Source organism: Peromyscus leucopus, chromosome 3, assembly GCF_004664715.2.
Source record: "Peromyscus leucopus breed LL Stock chromosome 3, UCI_PerLeu_2.1, whole genome shotgun sequence".
NCBI lineage: Eukaryota > Metazoa > Chordata > Mammalia > Rodentia > Cricetidae > Peromyscus > Peromyscus leucopus.
In genome coordinates this window covers 124,694,862-124,714,699 of record NC_051065.1, presented here as the reverse complement: position 1 = coordinate 124,714,699, position 19,838 = coordinate 124,694,862, and the positions used below count along the sequence as shown (strand labels likewise).

Sequence of the window (19,838 nt, the reverse complement as noted above, 5' to 3'; positions counted from 1 at the left end):
TTGAGATTGCATTATTTACTGTAAAGCCTGTGTAGACATATTTTTCTTTGGGCTGCCAGCTCACAAAAAATGACACAGAAACTTATTAATTATGAAAGCTTGGCCTATAGCTTGGGCTTGTCCACTAGCTCTTATAACTTAAGCACAGCTAGCTCAGTAGGTAGAGTTTGAGACTCTCTCAGGGTCATTGGTTCAAGCCCCAGGTTAGGCACTATATGTAGTTGGACTGTCAGCTCCCTGGTAATGACACACAGATTTATGATTAATTATGAAAGCTTGGCTCATAGCTTGGGCTTGTTTCTAACTAGCTCTTATAACTTAAATTAACCCATTTATATTAATTTACTTTTTGCCTTATGTCTTCATTACCTCATCTACACAGTGCCCATCCTGCTTGCTCTGTCTCCTGGAGTCTCTGCCTTCTTCTTACTAGCAGTCTCTCTGTTCCAAAAATCCTGCCTAGGTACTGGCCATTTAGTTTTTTATTAAACCAATCAAAATGACACATCCTCACAGTATACAAAATGATTATTCCACAACAGTGGAGAAGGGAAGGAGTTTTTTCAGGGATATAGATTGAGGAGAAAGGTCAGCTGGGTCCTTTGTCTGCCTCTCTCTGAGCTAGCAGACTTTCACCCCAGCATCTGGCTCCCAAATATTTGTTGGTAAAATCAAACAATTGAGATTATTAAAAAAACAAAACAAAACAAAACATTTGGCACTCCAACATGTAACATGACCACACAGACAGAGAAATCATGCCAGCTGCAAACAAACCACGGAGCTATCAGATTTGGTAAGACACCTGGAAAGTCCTCAAGGAGGGAGTTAAATAATACTAAAAGGAAACCTTTCCCATGTTAAGGATTAGAAATACAATACAGGGAGTTAGGATACTGTATAATGCTACTTTAGATGGCTTAAAAAATAGAAGCAGAAAATGTAAAGATAAATGACTTAACTAAGATTGACATAAGGATTATAATTACTATCAGTCTAGAAATCCATATTTTATTCTTAATAACCATAGTGGTTTTTTGTGCCAAATATGAAAAGTGGATTGATAAGATGGAAGTCTTAGAAAGGCTTCAAAGGAAAATAAGAAAGTTACTCAGACACAGACAGAGGAATTTAGACAGGAACCTACCATGAAACTGAAGAGGAGCAGGCCAAGGTTCTTAGAAAACCAAACTTAGTTTATCCAGTTACTATACAAGAACTACAAGCAGATGATAGGCACCTGCAAGGTTATCAAGAAGTTAAATTAAATCCTTTAGAAATATTATATTTAAGGAAATGATCATTTCACATGGTATGCATTCACTCTATGTGAAGCAGACATTAAATTCATGGGCAACTTAGAATAGAATTATGCCCAAAGACTAGAAAGATTTGGCAGCAGCAATATTGGAAGCTCCTCCTCACTTACAATGGTGGAAAGAGGAAGCTAGGGCCATAGAACAATGAAATAGGGCCAGAGTTATTAACAGTTCCCAGTATCAGTTTCCAGGTGAGGTCAATATGCTGAGTTACAAAGGTAACTTGAATGTGATAGCCAGACCTTGGCACTATGTCATTTTAGCAGCTTTAAATGCTTGGGACAAGGTTGATAAATCAGTAAAGAGGTCTGAGTCATTTACTAAAATTACAAAAGGACCAAAAGATGCCTTCACTGATTTTTTGCAAAGTCTGACTTCAGCGATAAATAGAATAGTATCAGATCCAGAAGTCAGACAAATATTAATCAAATCTTTGGCTTTTGTGCTGTGGAACAATCTTTTTGTACACTGTAAAGATGTGTTGCTTCCATTGGTTTAATAAAGAGCTAAATGGTCAATAGCTAGGCAGGAAGAGGTTAGGCGGGACTTGCAGAAGGGGAGAGAGATCATTGGGGAGAGCAAAGGCAGAGTCACCAGCCAAACATGGAGATGAAACAGACGGTACAAGATAGAAGAGAAGTAATGCCATGTGGCAAAACATAGATTAATATAAATGGGTTAATTTGCCGGGCGGTGGTGGCGCATGCCTTTAATCCCAGCACTTGGGAGGCAGAGCCAGGCGGATCTCTGTGAGTTCGAGGCCAGCCTGGGCTACCAAGTGAGTTTCAGGAGAGGCGCAAAGCTACACAGAGAAACCCTGTCTCGAAAAACCAAAATAAATAAATAAATAAATAAATGGGTTAATTTAAGTTATAAGAGCTAGTTGAGACAAGCCTAAGCTAAAGGCCAACCTTTCATAATTAATATAAGTCTCTGTGTCATTATTTGGGAGCTGGCAGTACAGAGAAAGACTCAATATAAATGCAAATGAACTGGATATTGTAAATGTAATTCTTGATAACTGTTTGTGGTGATATTGTGTTCCCCAAAATATTGTGTACCCTAATAAACTTATCTGGGGTCAGAGAACAGAAAAGCCACTAGATACTTAGGATAGGCAGTGGTAGCACACACCTTTAATCCTAGCATTCCAGAGGCAGAAATCCATGTGTTCAAGGATACAGCCAAGCATGGTGACTCACGCCTTTAATCCCAGAAAGCGAGCCTTTAATCCCAGAAAGTGGTGGTAGAAAGCAGAAAGGTATATAAGGCGTGAGGACCAGAAACTAGAAGCATTTGGCTGGTTAAGCTTTTAGGTTTTTGAGCAGCACAGTTCAGCTGAGAGCCATTTGGATATGAGGACACAGAGGCTTCCAGTCTGAGAAAACATTGGCCAGGTGAGGTTAGCTGTGGCTTGTTCTGTTTCTCTGATCTTCCAGTGTTCACCCCAATAACTGGCCTCGAGTCTGATTTTATTAATAAGAACTGTTAAGATTCCACTACAAGTGTTCTTATTATTTATAGTTTTATAATGTTACAGTTAAAACATTTCCCTTTTTTGGGCTAGAGAGATGGCTCAGAGGTTAAGAGCACTGACTGCTCTTCCAGAAGTCCTGAGTTCAATTCCCAGCAACCACATGGTGGCTCACAACCATCTATAATGAGATCTGGTGCCCTCTTCTGGCCTGCAGTCAAACATGTTGTATATATAATAAATAAATAAATAAATCTTTTTAAAAATTCCTTATTTAGACAAAAAGAGGGAAATGTTGTGGAATAATCTTGTACACTGTGAAGATTCGTCACTTGGATTGGTTTAATAAAAATCTGAACAGCCAATAGCTAGGCAGGATTTTCAGAGAGAATGCTGGGAAGACGAGTGGAGACACAAGGAGAAATGGAGGAAGCATGACATGTAAGATGAATTAACAAGCCATAAGCCATGTGGCAGCACGTAAATTAATAGAAATGGGTTAAGTTGTAGAAGCTAGTTAATAATAAACCTAAGCTATCAGCCAAGCTTTTATAATTAAAAAAATTAAAAGGTTTGGAATACAGAGTCAAACACAGCTTCCTGGTGACTGTCTTCTCTTGGGTATGCTTGTTGCTAGCAGAAAACAGAGGCTGCTACATTCATTTATGCTTTGGAATATTTTTTTAATGATGCAAAGGTGTATTGCATTCTTTTATGTTGCATTTGTTTAACTCTGTGAAGCTGTGTTACTTTGTCTATCTAAAACACCTGATTGGTCTAATAAAGAGCTGAATGGCCAATAGCTAGGCAGGAGAAAGGATAGGCAGGGCTGGCAGGTACAGAGAATAAAGAGGAGGAGAAATCTGGGAAGAGAAGATTGAAAGCAAAAAAAGGAGGAAAGGAAGACATTAGGGGCCAGCCATCCAGCTACACAGCAAACCCTATACAGAGGAAGAAGTAAAGAAAGGTATATAGAATAGAGAAAGATAAAATCCCAGAGGCAGATGGGATAATATAAGTTTTAAAAAGCTCGCTAGAAACAAGCCAAGTTAAGGCTGGGCATTCATATGAAAGAATAAGCTCTCTCCTTCTCTAAACCCACGCATGCTTGTTAACAGGAAATCCAAAAATCTCTGTTTCCTATCAGAAGAACCACCTGGTATGGAACAGAGAGGGGGAAAAGGGACTATCCCATTGCCATTAATCTCATAATCTTTGGGTTTTCATTTGACTCTTTAAAACTTTTCTTAAGGTATAAATATTATCTCAAAATCTATAAGATTATTATGTATATATAAACATTATATAGTGATACTAGTAGTCATAATGAAGACTAAATAATTCTAGATATAAGCTTTATCTAGCTTCCTGTACATGTTTTCATGTTTAAGTCCGACGTAGGTAACTAGAAACTAAGTTTGTCTTCCTCAGATGTACTTAATAGAGTGTGGTCGTCAAACCTTTCAGAGATCTGCTGGATCTGGCATTCAAAATGTTTAAGTTTTCTACAATAAACCATGACTATTCCTAACAGTAACCTTTCAGGTCTCCAAGAAGATGATGGGGCCCCTCAACATTGAATACACCTGGATTGTGGTAATACTAACTACTGGGCAAAACATGCCTCTTCTGCCACCAAGTTCTATGCAAACAGTGGACATCTGTGGGTTGACTGCTGTGTTCTACCTAGCCAGGACTGCCACTAAGTTGACAAACACCACTCAAAGATCAGCTTTGGACTAAACTGCTTAGTAAATTCAAATTGCTGAGTTCATATGATGCTCACACAAACATTTTACAAAACTTTGAACTCAAAAATACTTAATCCTAAAACTGCCAAATACATCCAAAATGGACATTGTGGAAAATGTGGCAGAAATAGCTTCGTTATTATAAATATTTTTACTGTTAGAATTAAAAACCTTTTCTTTTAATTTAGACAAAAAAAGGGGGGGTGGAATTTTGCAGGATATTTGATCACAGTGACTCTTGAAATTGTGTTATTTACTGGAAAAATCTGTTTCTTCTAGTTGTGGTATGGCTCGGGCCTAGCATACAGCTTTAATCCAAGAGCTTTCTGCTTATCATAAACAGGATTAAAGTCAACCATACGTAAAGAGGTGGAGCAAGCAACTAGTGAACAGGAAGTGAACAAGAAAAAAAAAACAGAGAGTAAGAGGGAGTTAGGAAGATGGACAGAGAGATGCACAGGAAGTAGAAGGGAGGGACATTTGGTTTGAGGGTATTTTTTTCTTTGAGATAGTGGAGGAGAAAGGGTGCTGTAGAATAATCTTTTTGTACACTGTGAAGATCTGTCACTTAGATTGGTCTAATAAAATGCTGATTGGTCTAATAAAAGGCAGGAAGTATAGGCAGGACAACCAAACTAAGCATGCTGGAATGAAGAAGGGCAAGTCTGAAGTCGCCAGCCAGATGGAAAGGAAACAAGACATGCAAGGGAGGTAAATGCCATGAGCCTTGTGGCAGAATGTAGAATCATAGAAATGGGTTAATTTAAGTTGTAAGAGCTAGTTATTAATAAGCCTGAGCTATCAGCTGAGCATTTATAAGTAAGTTTAAGTCTCCATGTCAGTTATTTGGGAGCTGCTGGCAGGACAGAAACTTCCACCTACAAGAGGGAGGTTTTTTTTTTTTTCTAGTATGTTGGCTGAGGAGGAAGGTCATCTGGTACTTTCTCTGCCTCTCTGAGCTAATAGGGTTTCACCCCAGCATCTAGCTCCCAAGTCTTTATTGGTAAAATGTAACCATTGAGATTTAGTCAAAAATACCATCCCTGGAACTGGAGTTACAGATGGTTGTGAGCCACCATACAGGTGCTTGGAATCAAATCCAGATCCTTTGGATAAGTAGCCACTACTCTTAACCACTGAGCCATCTCTCCAGCACCTATTTTTTGAAAATCTGTTGCTGGGTATGATAGCTCATACCTGTAATCTCAGCACTAGGAAGTGGAAGAGGATTGTCACAAGTTCAAGGCCAGCTTGAGCTATATAGTGAGTTCCAAGCCACCCAGACCTATAGAGTGAGACTCTATATTAAAAAAAAAAAAGACAATAAATAGAGATAGACAGGTTGATTTTACAGAGTGTACTCCTTGCCTTTTGACCACATTTCTTCCCAGCTCACACACATATTCTGCTTGGGATTCTATCTTCAGTTATTTTCTTACTCTCTCTTTCACCCATTCTGCTTCAGTCATTTAAGAACTTCTATAACTTTAACTGTGGTGGTTTGAATAAGAACAGCCCCCATACGCTCATATATTTGAAACCTTAGTCTCCAGGGAGTGTGTGAGCTTTGAGGTTTCAACAGCCAATTCCAGACCCCATCTCATGCCTGCAGACTAGGATGTAGCTCTCAGCTAATCTCCATCACCATGCTTGCCATGTCTGCCACCAAGCTACCCACCATAATAATGGACTAAGCCTCTGAAATTGTAAGCAATCCCCCAATTTAGCTGTATAAGAGTTGTTGTGGCCATGGTGTCTCTTCACAGCAGTAGAATCAACCTAACAGACAAGTGACAAAATTCTAACCACGTCCTCTTTCCTTAAACTAAATGTGTTCCAATGCCTACATGTCTACCATAATATTTTTTCTCATTAAAGAAGATTGTTGAGTAGGGAAAAGACTTGATGGCAATTATTTCAATATAAAGAGAGAGCAAAAACAGTGGCACCATTGAATGCTGGTAAAGATACAGAGAAGTGAGTACTTATGCCAAAGGTCAGAATGCCAACTAGTACAGCCACTATAGAAAATAATTTATCAGTTTCTTTTTTAAAAAACTAAAACATGCAAACAGCCTATGCTCCAGCAGTTACACTTCCAGCATTTTCTCTAGTGTGGAGTTCAGTGCTATAGAAAACTTGTACATAAAGGCAGGCATGGTGCATGCCTTTAATCCCAGCACTCAGGAAGCAGGGGCAGGTGGATCTCTGTGAATTTAAAGCCAGGCCAGTCTACAAACAACTTCCAAGACAGCAGAGGCTGACAGAGAAACCCTGTCTCAAGAAAAAAGAAAAAACCTGTACATGGGTGTGTGTAGCACTGGATTCCTTACAGCCTAAACCTGGACACAATCCAGTTGTCCTTCAGTGAGTGAACTGTGAAGTCTACAGATAGAATGTTTTGTGGTTAGTTTTAATTGTCAATGTGCCAAAATCTAGAATTACTGGGGAAGAAAATTTCAGTAAGGAACTGTTTAGATTAGGCTAGCCTGTGGGCATGTCTGTGGGGACTTTCATTGAGGTGGAAAGCCCTGCCCACTATGGATGACAATATTGCCTTACATAGGGGATCTTGAACTGTGTGAGTAGAGAAAGCAAGCTAAGCACAAGAATGTACGAATTGTTCCTCACTGTTTCTTGATAATGGATGTAATGTGACTAGATATTCCAGCTCCTACTGCCAACTCCCTTGCTGTATGGACTATAACCTGGAACTGTGAGTGTAAATAAACACTTTCTCCACCAAGTTGCTTTTGTCAAGAGTATTTTATCACAGAAACAGAAAGACATAAGACACAGTGAAACAGGCAACAACCTGAACAAATGTGCAGAGTACTAGATGTAGATTGTCTATATTTATATAATGCCTTAAAAATTATTCAAAGATCAGCTGGGCAGTGGTGGCATATGCCTTTAATCCCAGCACCTGGGAGGTAGAGGCAGGCAGATCTCTGTGAGTTGGAAGCCAGCCTGGTCTACAAAGTGAGTTCCAGGAAAGGCTCCAAAGCTATACAAAGAAACCCTGTCTCAAAAAACAAACAACAACAACAACAACAAATTCAAAGACCAAAAGTTTTTAAGGATTAACATGGGAGAGGGCATAAGGAGGAAGTGGGTAGAGCTATAAAAAGGTAACCTGAGGATTCTGTGGTGATGAAAATGTTATCTTATCGGTGTTGGCATCCTGGCTGTAATAATGGACATAGTTTTGCAAGATCAGTTGAAGGAAACTGGGTAAGATTTCATGGAATCCATCTTATTTCTTACAACTACATGTGATCCTACAACTGTCTCTAAATAAATAATTTAGAATACATAATTTAAAAGCCAATTTCCCCTACTTTTGGGGCAGACTCAATATGTTAGTTAGCTTTTTATCAACTTGAAACAAGCTCAGGTCATCTGGAAAGAGGGAACCTCAAATGCATCTATCAGACTGACTTGTAGGCAAGTCTATGAGGTATTTTCTTGATTAAAGATTAATGTAATGAAACCAAAGGGCTGAGCCCACGGTGAGTAGTGCCACCCTTTGGCAGGTGCTCCTGAGTTCTACAAAAAAAAAAAAAAGCAAGCTGAGTTAGCTATGAAGGCAAGCCAGTAAGCAGCATTACTCAATGGTCTGTACTTCAATTCCTACCTCCAAGTTCCTGCCTTGACTTCCTGCCCTTAACTTCATGATGGACTTTAACCTTGAGTTTTAAGAGAAAATAAACCCTTTCCTCCCCAAGTTGCTTTTTGTCAGAATTTTTGTTACAGCAGTAGAAAGCAACTTAGAATACTCACTAAAGACAATGTTATTAAAGGTAACCAGAGAACAGGAAGTCAGCATAAAACTGTAAGCTCAAACTTTGCTCTCAAAAATGTTCTTACATTTTAAATGGCTTGCCCTAAACTATAACTTACCTATGGTTCATTATGCATCTCTATTTTTATATTACTTTGCATAAGACAATATCTGTGTTTACAGATACCTTCACTTTTGTTGACCTGGCTATCTTGTCTTTTATTATGGTTTGCACATATACCTTACCTCTAAGCCTGTTTTCTCCAACCTCTTCCAAGAGCTGTTATAAGGACTTAATGAGATAAACACAGACATACCCAGTAAGTGTTGATTGTTACAAATATTGTCTGTTTAACAGAAAAGCAACCTTATTCTATCTTTGGCACAGGATCACACTATATCTTATATAAGCAATCAGTAAGTACTGAGTAAAGAAAATGAATGCATGAGTGATGGAGGTCTTAAATAGGACAGCCACAATATGAGTACAGGTGAGAAAAGCATGCAACATCACGGATAGAATCAACAGGATCATGTGATTAGGTAGGCATAAAAGGAAGACAATAATGATTGTAAAATTCTAGTTTTGATGGGAAGTTCAATGCCCCAAGGTAGGGGGGACTGGGTTATGGAGACTGCTTTTCATGCCAGCTGAGTGCTATAATTTCTTCAACTAGAGACTTTCATTGAACAACTGGAAAACCGACATTCCCACTCACAAGAGCTGGCAGAGGAAAAGAAATAAATGAAGGGCTAAAGTCATAAAATAAATCAGCTCTATACCCAGGGATGTCACGTGGACAACACTGCCAGGGATAAGGCTCAAGGTGAGAATAAGTGGCACAGTTATGGCTTGAAATATCAAAGTAATTTTTATCTAGGCACTGCCATTATGGTCTTTTTAAGGACTTAATACCTTAGCTGTCCAAACAGAATATTACACAGCTGCCCACCCCAAGTTTGAGGCCGGCCTAAGATACATGAGACCCTGTCTCAAAAAAAAAAAACAGTAGTCTATAGCCACAACATCCAGAATGTACTTGATCTCATCTGATCAAAAAACAACAAATAAATCTTAATGTCAGTGATTAACATCCCTTAAAATAGCACAAGTAACCAGAAGCCCTGAGGAGCCTTTGCCAAAAGAATGTCAGACTTTCGGATTAAAGAAGGCATTTTAAAATCCCTAACCTGGGCTGAGAGATGGCTGAATGGGTGAAGTGCTTGCTGATCAGTCATGAGGACCTCAGTTCAAACCCCAGTGCCAAGGGGAAACAGCCTAACCAAATCAAGGTCCAAGTTTAGTGAGAAACTCTGACTCAAAAAAAGGTGGAAAGTAGGAAGCGAGAGATTCTTAGTAGTTAAAAGCACTTACTGCTCTGGCAGTTCCCAGCACTAACAAGATGATCCAATGCTCTCTTCTGACTTCCTGGGGCTCCGGCACACATGTGACACACACAAAGTATTTTTTTAAAGGTGGAGAGTAGCCAGGCATGGTGGTGCACCCCTGTAATTCAAGTGCTTGTGAGGCAAAAATGGGCAGATCTCTGTAAATTTCAAGCCAGCCTGGTCTACATAGGAAATTCCAGCCAGCTAGGGAACAACCTAGTCAGCAAATCTACTGTTATAGGACTTAACCTGAGAGGATAGAGTTGCCAGCAATATTGTAAGTACATTGACTGCCATGCAATAACGAAGATTAAGCTAAGGCTTAGCGATTGAGAAAGACCTCCCTTGCCTGATAACGAGCTGCTCTGAGCACTGCTCTGCCTTCAGTCACTTATCGGTGTCAGTGTTGTTCTATGTACTTTGTGCTCCGGACATGAAAATCAAAAATCAAAATAACTTTCTGCCTTGGCAGATGAGTTGCATCAGTTAATAGGTTAAAATGTCCTTCTTTAATCCTTCATATATTCCTGAATGTTGAAACAAACTACTTCTGGAAATGCTGCAAGCCACAAGGCAACATAATGGAATTCAGCTACTATCACAAAAGCTATTACTTGGAAAAGTCAAGGACTTCTCCAAAGGTCAAACCAGGCTTAAGAAGTCTTGGTGATATTCTAGCTTTTGTATGTATATTAGCTGGTTCCTACAGTGATTTTCTTGTAATGCTATGTGTGCTTCCTAGAACTCCTAACGGTATATTTATCTAAAATACCTATCAAGATTCCAAAGCCAAACAAAACAACACCTGTCTCCTAGGTCAAGAAGATAGTTTTATTTCTTGTGCAATTTAAGGTGAGACCCTCCTTTCTTATACAGTCTTACTAACTTTATAGAGTCCTAACTTCTTACCTAACTACTTCTAGGAATGTAGACTGCACACACAGATCCCCTTCTTGATATACTAACTGATCATTAGTTCTCTATTGAACTCTTCCTCTACCACTCCCCTTTTGGGTTGTAAAAGAAAGTCTGTTGGCCACTGCCTGAGGAAAATTCTTACCTGCCTTTATGACCCCATAAGAATTCAAGCCTGGTGACTTTGCTCTGGCAGAGGATCGCTATTGCTTGGGTTTATAAATGAACACCTCAGAGACGTGAGGAAACTTAGACGTATAAGGAGACGGAGAGGAAGAGAGGAGTGGAGAACTTGAGGACAGAGAATGGAGATAATAAGGAGACGGAGAGGAGGAGAGAAAGAAAAAAAGAGAACGGAAGAACTAGACTGAAGGGCTAAAAGAGAACACTAGAGGAACAAGATGGAGATGAGGAAGAGCCAGATGGGGAAGAACAAGATGAGGAAGGAGATGAAAGAGGAGCTAAGGTGGGAAGGAACTAGAGGGATGAGAACCTAGATGGGGCAGAACTAAGATAAGAGAATTAAGATAGAACTTAGAGGAGACAATAGATAAAGGTAGAGTCAAATCAGGCAAGAAAGGAGCTAGGCAAGAGAGCAGAACAGAAGCTGTGTAGAAAGAGAACTGACACAGAATAATAAAGTGTATGGACTAAGGAGCTTTGTGTACATAGATTCATTTCTTTTCATCAAAGATTAAATTATCAGCTGGTTGTAGATTCTTCCCGGACCCTGGGAGGGGACTATAAAGGGGCTAGACCCCACTAGTCCCCAATATGGAAATAACTTGTTATAGAAACTGAGAAATAAAATATTTAAAAACAACTAAGAGATTTAAGTTCAAGCTATATGAGAAAATGCTGTCTCAAATGAATACCAGTTGGCTGCTGAACTGTTTAAGACAGTGAACACATACTCACAAAACCCTAGTTTTCAAAATTTGGGGGAAGGAAACGATAGCACATAATATTTATATGCCAGGCACTGTGCTACATGTTTAGATAAGTCTTTAGTAGAATTTCACAACTATCCCATTACACTGTTCCAGTTATACATGGGAAGACAGTCTTTAAAAAACAAGGAGGAAAGAAAAGAGAACTCAATCCTAGAGATAAAATGGCTAACCCAAGGTTAATTAGGAGTAGCAGGGGCAGGATATAAACATAACTCTTAAACTTTTTGATTACTCAGCACTTTGTCTATGCAAATTAAACCCAGCATCTCACTAAAAGCAGAGTACATATGTACTTACTGTGCCTTGTTTTAATACACATAGCAGACAACAAAATATAGCTAAATGAAGGGAGAATATACTCTATGGCAAGGAAGTAAAAACAGGTTCAAGGAGAATGTGCAGTTTGGCCATTGGAAAACATCCATCTTTTAATAAGTGAGATTGATATGCATCAGAGAAAAGTGACCTGAGAAAGACCTAGTACATATATAAGATCTTCTTTTAAAATAACCCATGAACTGGGCAGTGGTGGCACATGCCTTTAATCCAGCACTTAGGAGGCAGAACCAGGTGGATCTCTGTGAGTTCAAAGCCAGCCTGAGATCCAGAACAGGCACCAAAAACTACACAGAGAAACCTTGTCTCAAAAAAAAAAAAAAAAAAAAAACCAAAAAATAAAATAACCCATGAGCCCATGAAACAACCATCATTCCAGAGTTGTCAGTAAGTAATTCCTACATCTCAATCAAACGTTTATGAAAACAAACAACTGGAGGTGCAGTCTAAGTTTTTTATTGAGGCACAACAAGGCATTGTAACTTGTCTGAAGTTGAGGCAGTCAGTTCAGGAAGCTGACCCTTAACACAGTTGAGGGTTAAGTGCAAACAATACACATTCACTGTGTGACTAGCAAGGCTATATCACAATTAATAAAGTGCCAGGTTAGTGCTAATTGTCATTCTGCTTCAAAGTTTTTACATAAAGAGAAAAACAAAAAAGTAAGGACCTCTTTCTTCCTCTAGGAACAAAATATTTTCCCCAACTGGGTAAGGACTACTTCTCCTTAGATCCACTAGTGAGAACTTCATTCTTTCACTCAGGATTAAATTTCAATCTTGATAAAGAAGATAGCCTGAAAATGTAGAGTATTTCCAGCTACTTCCATAAATCGCTCCCCTGTGTAAGCGCAACCATATCTGGTCTCCTTGGAGGAGCTGGAGAATGGCATGGTTGCTAGCCGTCTCGTGGTCTGGAGCACCATCATTGGCATAGGCTGACACCAAGACCTCCTCATTCTTCATGAGGTTGACATACAGTGGTACATTCACAGCCAGCTTTAGCATGTGGAAAATGAATACATACGTGCCATTCACTGGGCAATTGAATCTACCAAGCTGAAGATCAAAGGTCTCTCCCAAGTTGTTCAGGAGAAGATCAAACACAATAGGTTGGTCTAAAGTTCCAGGAGCCAGATTGGATGTTCTGGCGGCTGAGAAGGCAACTCTCATTTGCTGAGGCAGAGGATAGACGTGTACTGGAAGGATGGCAGCTGCCGGGCTTGTCACTGGCACATCCACAGGGGTCATACTCCGGGAGTCTCCTTGCCCAGAATCTCCACTATTAAAAGTCTCGCTGTCTCTCTCTGGGCTGCTCACCTGAGAGGAGTCGCTCCACCCTGCTGTTCATTAATAACAGTGAGTTTTTCAGTGAGCCTTTAGCTTTGACAAGACATTTAACATTAGTCAGCTAATGAAAACACAAGATTCCAAAACAAAAACAATAAAATGTAGCCAGAAGGTCCTAGGAAATCTTGTATTGATTGTTTTTTTGTTTTTTTTTTTTTTTTGCTTCTGTTTTTTTAAAGGTCAAGAAATTGTGCCTTCCTCCCCAAATTGAGTAATTTGCCAAAACTCATTAACAAAGACATATGGGTGTAGGTGCCCATGTACATGCATAGTAACTCCAGAGGTTGGCATCAGAGAGCTTCCTCAGTCCCTCTTTACCTCTTTTTTTAAGCTCACTGACCCTGGAGCTCACCAAAAGCTAGAAAGAATGGCCTGGCAAGCCTCTGAAATCTGCCCGCTACCACTAGGGTTACAGGCAACTGCCACAGAACCCAGCTCTTTTCGTGAATGCTGGGAATCTCAACCTAGGTCTTCATGCTTGCATGGTGAGCACTATACCTAACACAGCCATCTCCTCAGACTTGAAATAATGTTTTAGGTGCTATGTAAAAACACTGTTCAATATGAGAAAGAGTATTATAGACTCTGACCATTTCTCAAAATAGGAAGGCTGCTTTGCTTTGAAAAATGTCTCTTTAATAACTCTTTTTCAATTACACTGAATCATTTAATGGTCTCTTCTCATTTTTAACAAGTGTGATTAAGTACACTGCCCTGTGTTTTAACTGCTGCTTATTCAAATCTACCATTGCTCCATATCATTTATACCATATATCAATGGTGTAAATCGTACCAATTATTTTAAAAGCCATCATTTTGGGGGCTGGAGGGGTGGCTCAGTGGTTAAGAGCACTTGTTGCTCTTGCAGAGGATCTGTGTTCAGTTCTCAGCACCTATGTGGTTGTTCATAAGCATCTGTAACTCCAATTCAATGGGATCAGATTCTTTCTTCTGACCTTCTAAGGCACCACCAAGCATACACATGGTGTACCGACATACATGCAGGCAAAACACACACACACACACACACACACACACACACACACACACACACACACACACTAAATAAATCTTTAAAAAAAAAAAGGCATTATTTTGAACCAGACTTGGCCTAAATTTAGCATGGGGAATTATGCTCACATGAACAAAAGAGAATTTTTTAGAAAACATACACAACTAAGTTGACAGTTTCCATATCGTTCTTGCTAGTCTACTGCCTCATTCAATACTTTAGAATTACAGTTAAACAAACTGAAACTTCAACAGATAAATGCTGAAAGTAATGTGCTTTAAAGAGAAGTTGACAGAGGATACAGTGAAGTACAAGCATGCTTTGGGTAAATCTATATAATTACCCTTACCTCTTGAATTTGCCTGAAGACCACTAGATGTCCCTGATCTTTTATGACATTGCTGGAAATTATCCTAAAATGAATACATGAATATTTAACTTGGCACCAAAAATACAGATTAATTAGCATGGGAACACCATGTAAAAAATACAGTGCTGAGTAATAATGGAAATTCAGAAGCAGAGATGGCCTCAGTCATTCATCTTAATATAAAAGGGCACAGTAAAGTAAGAAGAGCACATAAATTATTCAATATGACCCAGTTTGTAAATCAAATGTAAAGACTAGGGTCAGCGAGGAGTCTTAGTGGACAAGACACTTGTCACTAAGCCTGACTGACCTGAGTTAAATCTCTAGTACCCATACGATAGAAAGAGATAATCAATTCCTACAAATTATCCTCTAACCTCTATACGTGTGCCATGGTACACACACATGCGCGCGCACACACACACACACACACACACACACAAGTAAATAAAGTTTTAAAAGAAAAATACTGGTGTAACCCAAATATAACCATGACAGAAAGTTTATAAGGTTTGCTAAAATGCAATGTCTAAACTCCAATCAGTTTTGTCAGACACAAGGGAAAAAATTGCTATGTGATCAAATTGGAATAAACAAAACAGTTAAACTTGTAAAGATGAATTCTGTTATATATAACAAGTAAGTTAAGTTGAAGGTAATTTAGTGAAACTAAGGAATATAAGCTCTAAAGTTTTAAAAAAAATTTTTTTTTTTGCAATATAATTTTTATCTATTTACTTGCTGTGTGACCACAAACAAGGAATTTAACCTCTGGACCCTTTTCCTATAAAGTGGAAAAGTAAGTGAGCTTATGTGAACATGTCAGGTTCTTTATACCTTTTAAATTCCATCTTCCCTTGATGATAGGAAAAATGTTCACCAGTATAAGATCCACAAATGTTCCACAATTCAGTTGCAATAACTACTTACCCTTTGAGTGTAAGGTGTTCCAGGATATTCTCTAGCTTGCAGCTGCAGTTGGCTGTAATTCCCATTGGAAGCTGAAGAGGGTCCTCTGTAACTATCGAAACCTAATGAATAAACAAACAGCACACATAAAATGATGGGAAATGAAGCTCACTGAACTCTTTGGCTCTAAAAGTTAAACTGGTGGGGAAAGTTGGATCTTACAATGTCATCATTAGATATATGTCTTTTTTTTGTTTTTATAGAGTATGAAATTTTATTACTATGTTCCCACTCTCAAAATTTATGGACTTGGTTGGTTTTTCCTTCTTGTCTTTGTACAGGGCCAACAGAGAAACACTGGCTACTTTAACAATCGTAAAACAAATTCCAAGAGTAACACCTAAAGCATAACCTTTTTTTTTTGGGGGGGGGGTAATTTCAAGACAGCGTTTCTCTGTGTAACCCTGGCTGTCCTGGAACTCACTTTGTAGACCAGGCCTGTCTCTGCCTCCTGAGTGCTGGGATTAAAAGTGTGAGCCACCACCACTCAGCTAGCCAGCCCTTTTTGACCAAATCCAGCAACCAGAACTTGATCATTTTCCTCAGTCAAGTTTGAGCAATCGTCACTGAGCACAATGCCGTGATAATCTTGCCATTTTGGATGAGCCATACCCTGACAAGCTTCCTGACAGCAGAATTTGGCTGTTTGGCTTCAATCCCTACTCTTTCCAACACAATTCCCTTTGCGTAAAAAGCACCTCCAAGAGGATTAGCCTCCGGGGCTATGCCCAAGTGGGCTTTCTTATATTGTTTGTCATGCCACTTCTGGTCCTGCCAGAGACTGGCATAAGGAGATCACAATATTTGTCTATCTTGTTGGCACCATGGGCCAGAGTGGAAGACATGTATGTCTTCTTTAAGTAAAGACATACTAAAATGTTTCTATAGCAAAATGCCATAATTCTGCTGGCAATTTATTTATTTATTTTGGTTTTTTGAGAGTTTCTCTGTGTAGCCCTGGCTGTCATAGAACTCCCTCTGGAAACCAGGTTGGCCTCAAACTCAGAAATCCACTTACCTCTGCCTCCCAAGTGCTGGGGTTAAAAGTATGTACCACCACACACCCAGCATTTCTGCTGATTTCTAATACTGTTGAAATATGAGTTGGGGTTGGGTGAGGATGGGGCCAATGTAATTAGGTACTTAAAACCTCAGCATCAAGTCCTTTTGCTAACATCAAGCTACCATCACAATACTTGAAGCTATAACTAAATCTTAAGAGGCCACTATGTGGACTCAGATTCTCTTGTTCTTTTTTTTTTTTTAAGATTTATTTATTATGTATACAACATGTATGACCAGAAGAGGGCACCAGGTCTCATTACAGATGGTTGTGAGCCATCATGTGGTTGCTGGGAATTGAACTCAGGACCTCTGGAAGAACAGTCAGTGTTCCCAACCTCTGGGCCATCTCTCCAGCTCCCCAGATTCTCTTGTTCTTATCTGCAATATACTCTGAAAGTAACTTGAAAATGAGTCTTATCTAATTATGATACATTTTAAGAGTTAAATCAATCAGGAAAAAATACCATTCAAATATGAAAATCAAAATCCCCCTTGAAAACCAAGCTGATTAACCTCTTCTTCAGCAAATCACAGAATTAATCTGTTTTGCAGATAGCAAGTTAGGTCTCTTGTAGAGAACAAGTATAATAAAAATACTGGTGGGCTGGAGAGTTAACACAATGCTTAAGAGCACTGGTTGCCCCTGCAGAAAACGAGGATTCAGACCCCAACACCAACATGGTAGCTCACAACTATGTGTGACTCCAGTTCCAGGAGATCTGACAACCTCTTCTGTCATCTGCAGGCACTGCACTTACATTCAGGAAAAATATTCATAAACAAAAAAATAAGTAAAAAATTTTTGAAGCACTCTATTACCTACTAATAGACAATTATAAATGGAAATGACCAAAAGAACAAAGTCAAAATTGAGCCCAGTTTGAGTCAGAAAAAATATATACATTAAAATAATTTAGTACACTAGATTCAAAACATACCTTTGTAGCCACCAGGAGACCGATAGGGATTCATTAGTAACCTCCCACCACGTGTACATCCTCTCACAGACCCCCGACTACTGATGAACGGCTGAGCAGGTCTGGGAAACACACTCGTGGGTGCTGGGTAAAAGGCAAGGTTGCCATTGCTTACTTGAACAGTTCCATCAGGATGGTAACCTGCAGCTTAAGAGAAAACAATTTAAAGTCCAAGAGTTAAATGGTAATAAAGGCCCCATGTTATCAATATATATCTCAAAATATATATTGATATACATGTAACATATATATATATATAACCTATATTTTCTCCCTTTAAAAACATACTTATGATATATAAGCATGTATGAGAAACAGAATATTACTCAATTTATAGAGGAAGGAAATCTGGCACAGTATGAATGAGCCTTGAAGGTGTTATATTAAATGAACTAAGTTACAACAAGAACAAGTATATGATGCCAACGCACATGAGGTAGCCAGGGTAGTCAAATTCAAAGTCATAGGAGAATGGTTGATTCCAGGGGCCGGTAAGAAATGAAAAGGAAGCCGGGCAGTGGTGGCGCACGCCTTTAATCCCAGCACTCGGGAGGCAGAGCCAGGCGGATCTCTGTGAGTTCGAGGCCAGCCTGGGCTGCCAAGTGAGTTCCAGGAAAGGCACAAAGCTACACAGAGAAACCCTGTCTCAAAAAACCAAAAAAAAGAAAAAGAAATGAAAAGGAGTTAGTGATAAACAGATACAGAGTTATTGTCAGTGAGTGATGGGGTGATGACTACTCAACAACTTAGATGTAATACTACAGAACTCTATGTGTAAAAATGTTAAAAATGACGCCAGATATGGTGGCATATGCCTTTAAATCAGCACTTGGAAACAGGCAGGTAAATCTCTCTGGGTTTGAGACCGTACTGGTCTATACTACAAGTTCCTGATCCACTAGAGCTACATAGTGAGACATCTCAAAAACAACAACAAAAAAAGTTAAAATGATTATTTTTACTTTATGTACACTTTACAACAAATAAAAATATTAAGCTAAATATCCTAGATCAAGGAGTAAAAGAAAATTAATCCTAATCTTTTCTTTTTTCTTTTCTTTTTTTTTTTTTTTTTTTTTTTGAGGGGAGGACAGGGTCTCATGTAGCCCAGGCTAGTCTTGAGCTTGTTATATATCCAAGGATAACCATAAACTCCTTCTAATCTTGCTGTCTCCAACTCCCTATTGCTAGGATTATAGGCATCTTCTATTATGCCTAGTTTATGCCGGTGCTGAAGATGAAACCTCTTGCAGGTTAGACAAGCACTTTATAGCTGAGCTACATCCCCATGCCATGAATCCTAATCTTACTAACATTCAAAATTGAGAAGGACTATAACCACAGCATCTGTTACATAAAGTGTCCTATATTTCAGCAATACAGTAACAACAGAATGAGTACCTTCACATCGAGATCTAGGACTCTACTTAATAATACTCTTTACCACTGAAGAAGAAAGCAACCAGAGTCTCAGTTTATTTATGCAGTACATTAAAGGCTGCAATACCAACACTATAAACCTACCAGTGCTTCTGTATTAAGAAGAAAGGTTAAAAAAAAGTAAATGACCCACACACCTATGAACATATAATTTTGGACAAAGAAGCCAAAAGTGTACAATGGAAAAAAGAAAGCATCTTCAACAAATGGTGCTGCCATAACTGGATATCAACGTGTAGAAGGCTGCAAATAGATCCATATCTGTCACTGTGCACAAAACTTAAGTCCAAGTGGATCAAGGACCTCAACATAAATCCAGCTACTCTGAACCTGCTAGAAGAGAAAGTAGGAAGTAGTCTTGAACGCATTGGCATAGGAGATCACTTCCTAAATATAACACCAGTAGCACAGACACTGAGACAATCAATCAAGGGGACCTCTTGAAACTGAGAAGCTTTTGTAGAGCAAAGGATACGGTCAACAAGGCAAAGCGACAGCCTACAAATGGGAAAAGATCTTCACCAACCCTACATGTGACAGAGGACTGATATCCAGAATATATAAGGAACTCAAGAAATTAGACATCAAAACGACCAACAGTCCAGTTGAGAAATGGGCTTTAGAACTAAACAGAGAATTCTCAACAGAGGAAACTCAAATGGCTGAAAGACATTTAAGGAATTGCTCAACATCCCTAATCATCAGGGAAATGCAAATCAAAACAACTCTGAGATA

The 19,838-nt window shown here is 39.0% G+C and overlaps 1 protein-coding gene across 6 annotated transcripts in view; it reads right to left on the bottom strand.

Annotated features, from left to right (window-relative positions):
- Positions 1 to 12,361: 12,361 nt before the first annotated feature.
- The window catches only part of Caprin2 (caprin family member 2), a 49,034-nt gene continuing 41,557 nt past the window's right edge, over positions 12,362 to 19,838 (bottom strand). For 4 of the 6 annotated variants that reach the window (XM_028892407.2, XM_028892413.2, XM_028892411.2 and 1 more), the window contains 4 exons: positions 17,625 to 17,810; positions 15,583 to 15,683; positions 14,632 to 14,695; positions 12,362 to 13,263 (listed from right to left, as the gene is read on the bottom strand). In XM_028892407.2, coding sequence (XP_028748240.1) covers positions 12,695 to 13,263; positions 14,632 to 14,695; positions 15,583 to 15,683; positions 17,625 to 17,810 — 920 coding nt within the window. In that variant the 3' untranslated portion in view covers positions 12,362 to 12,694. The remainder of the gene's footprint in view (positions 13,264 to 14,631; positions 14,696 to 15,582; positions 15,684 to 17,624; positions 17,811 to 19,838) is intronic. The other 2 variants (XM_028892408.2, XM_037203966.1) reach the window with 2 other exon arrangements.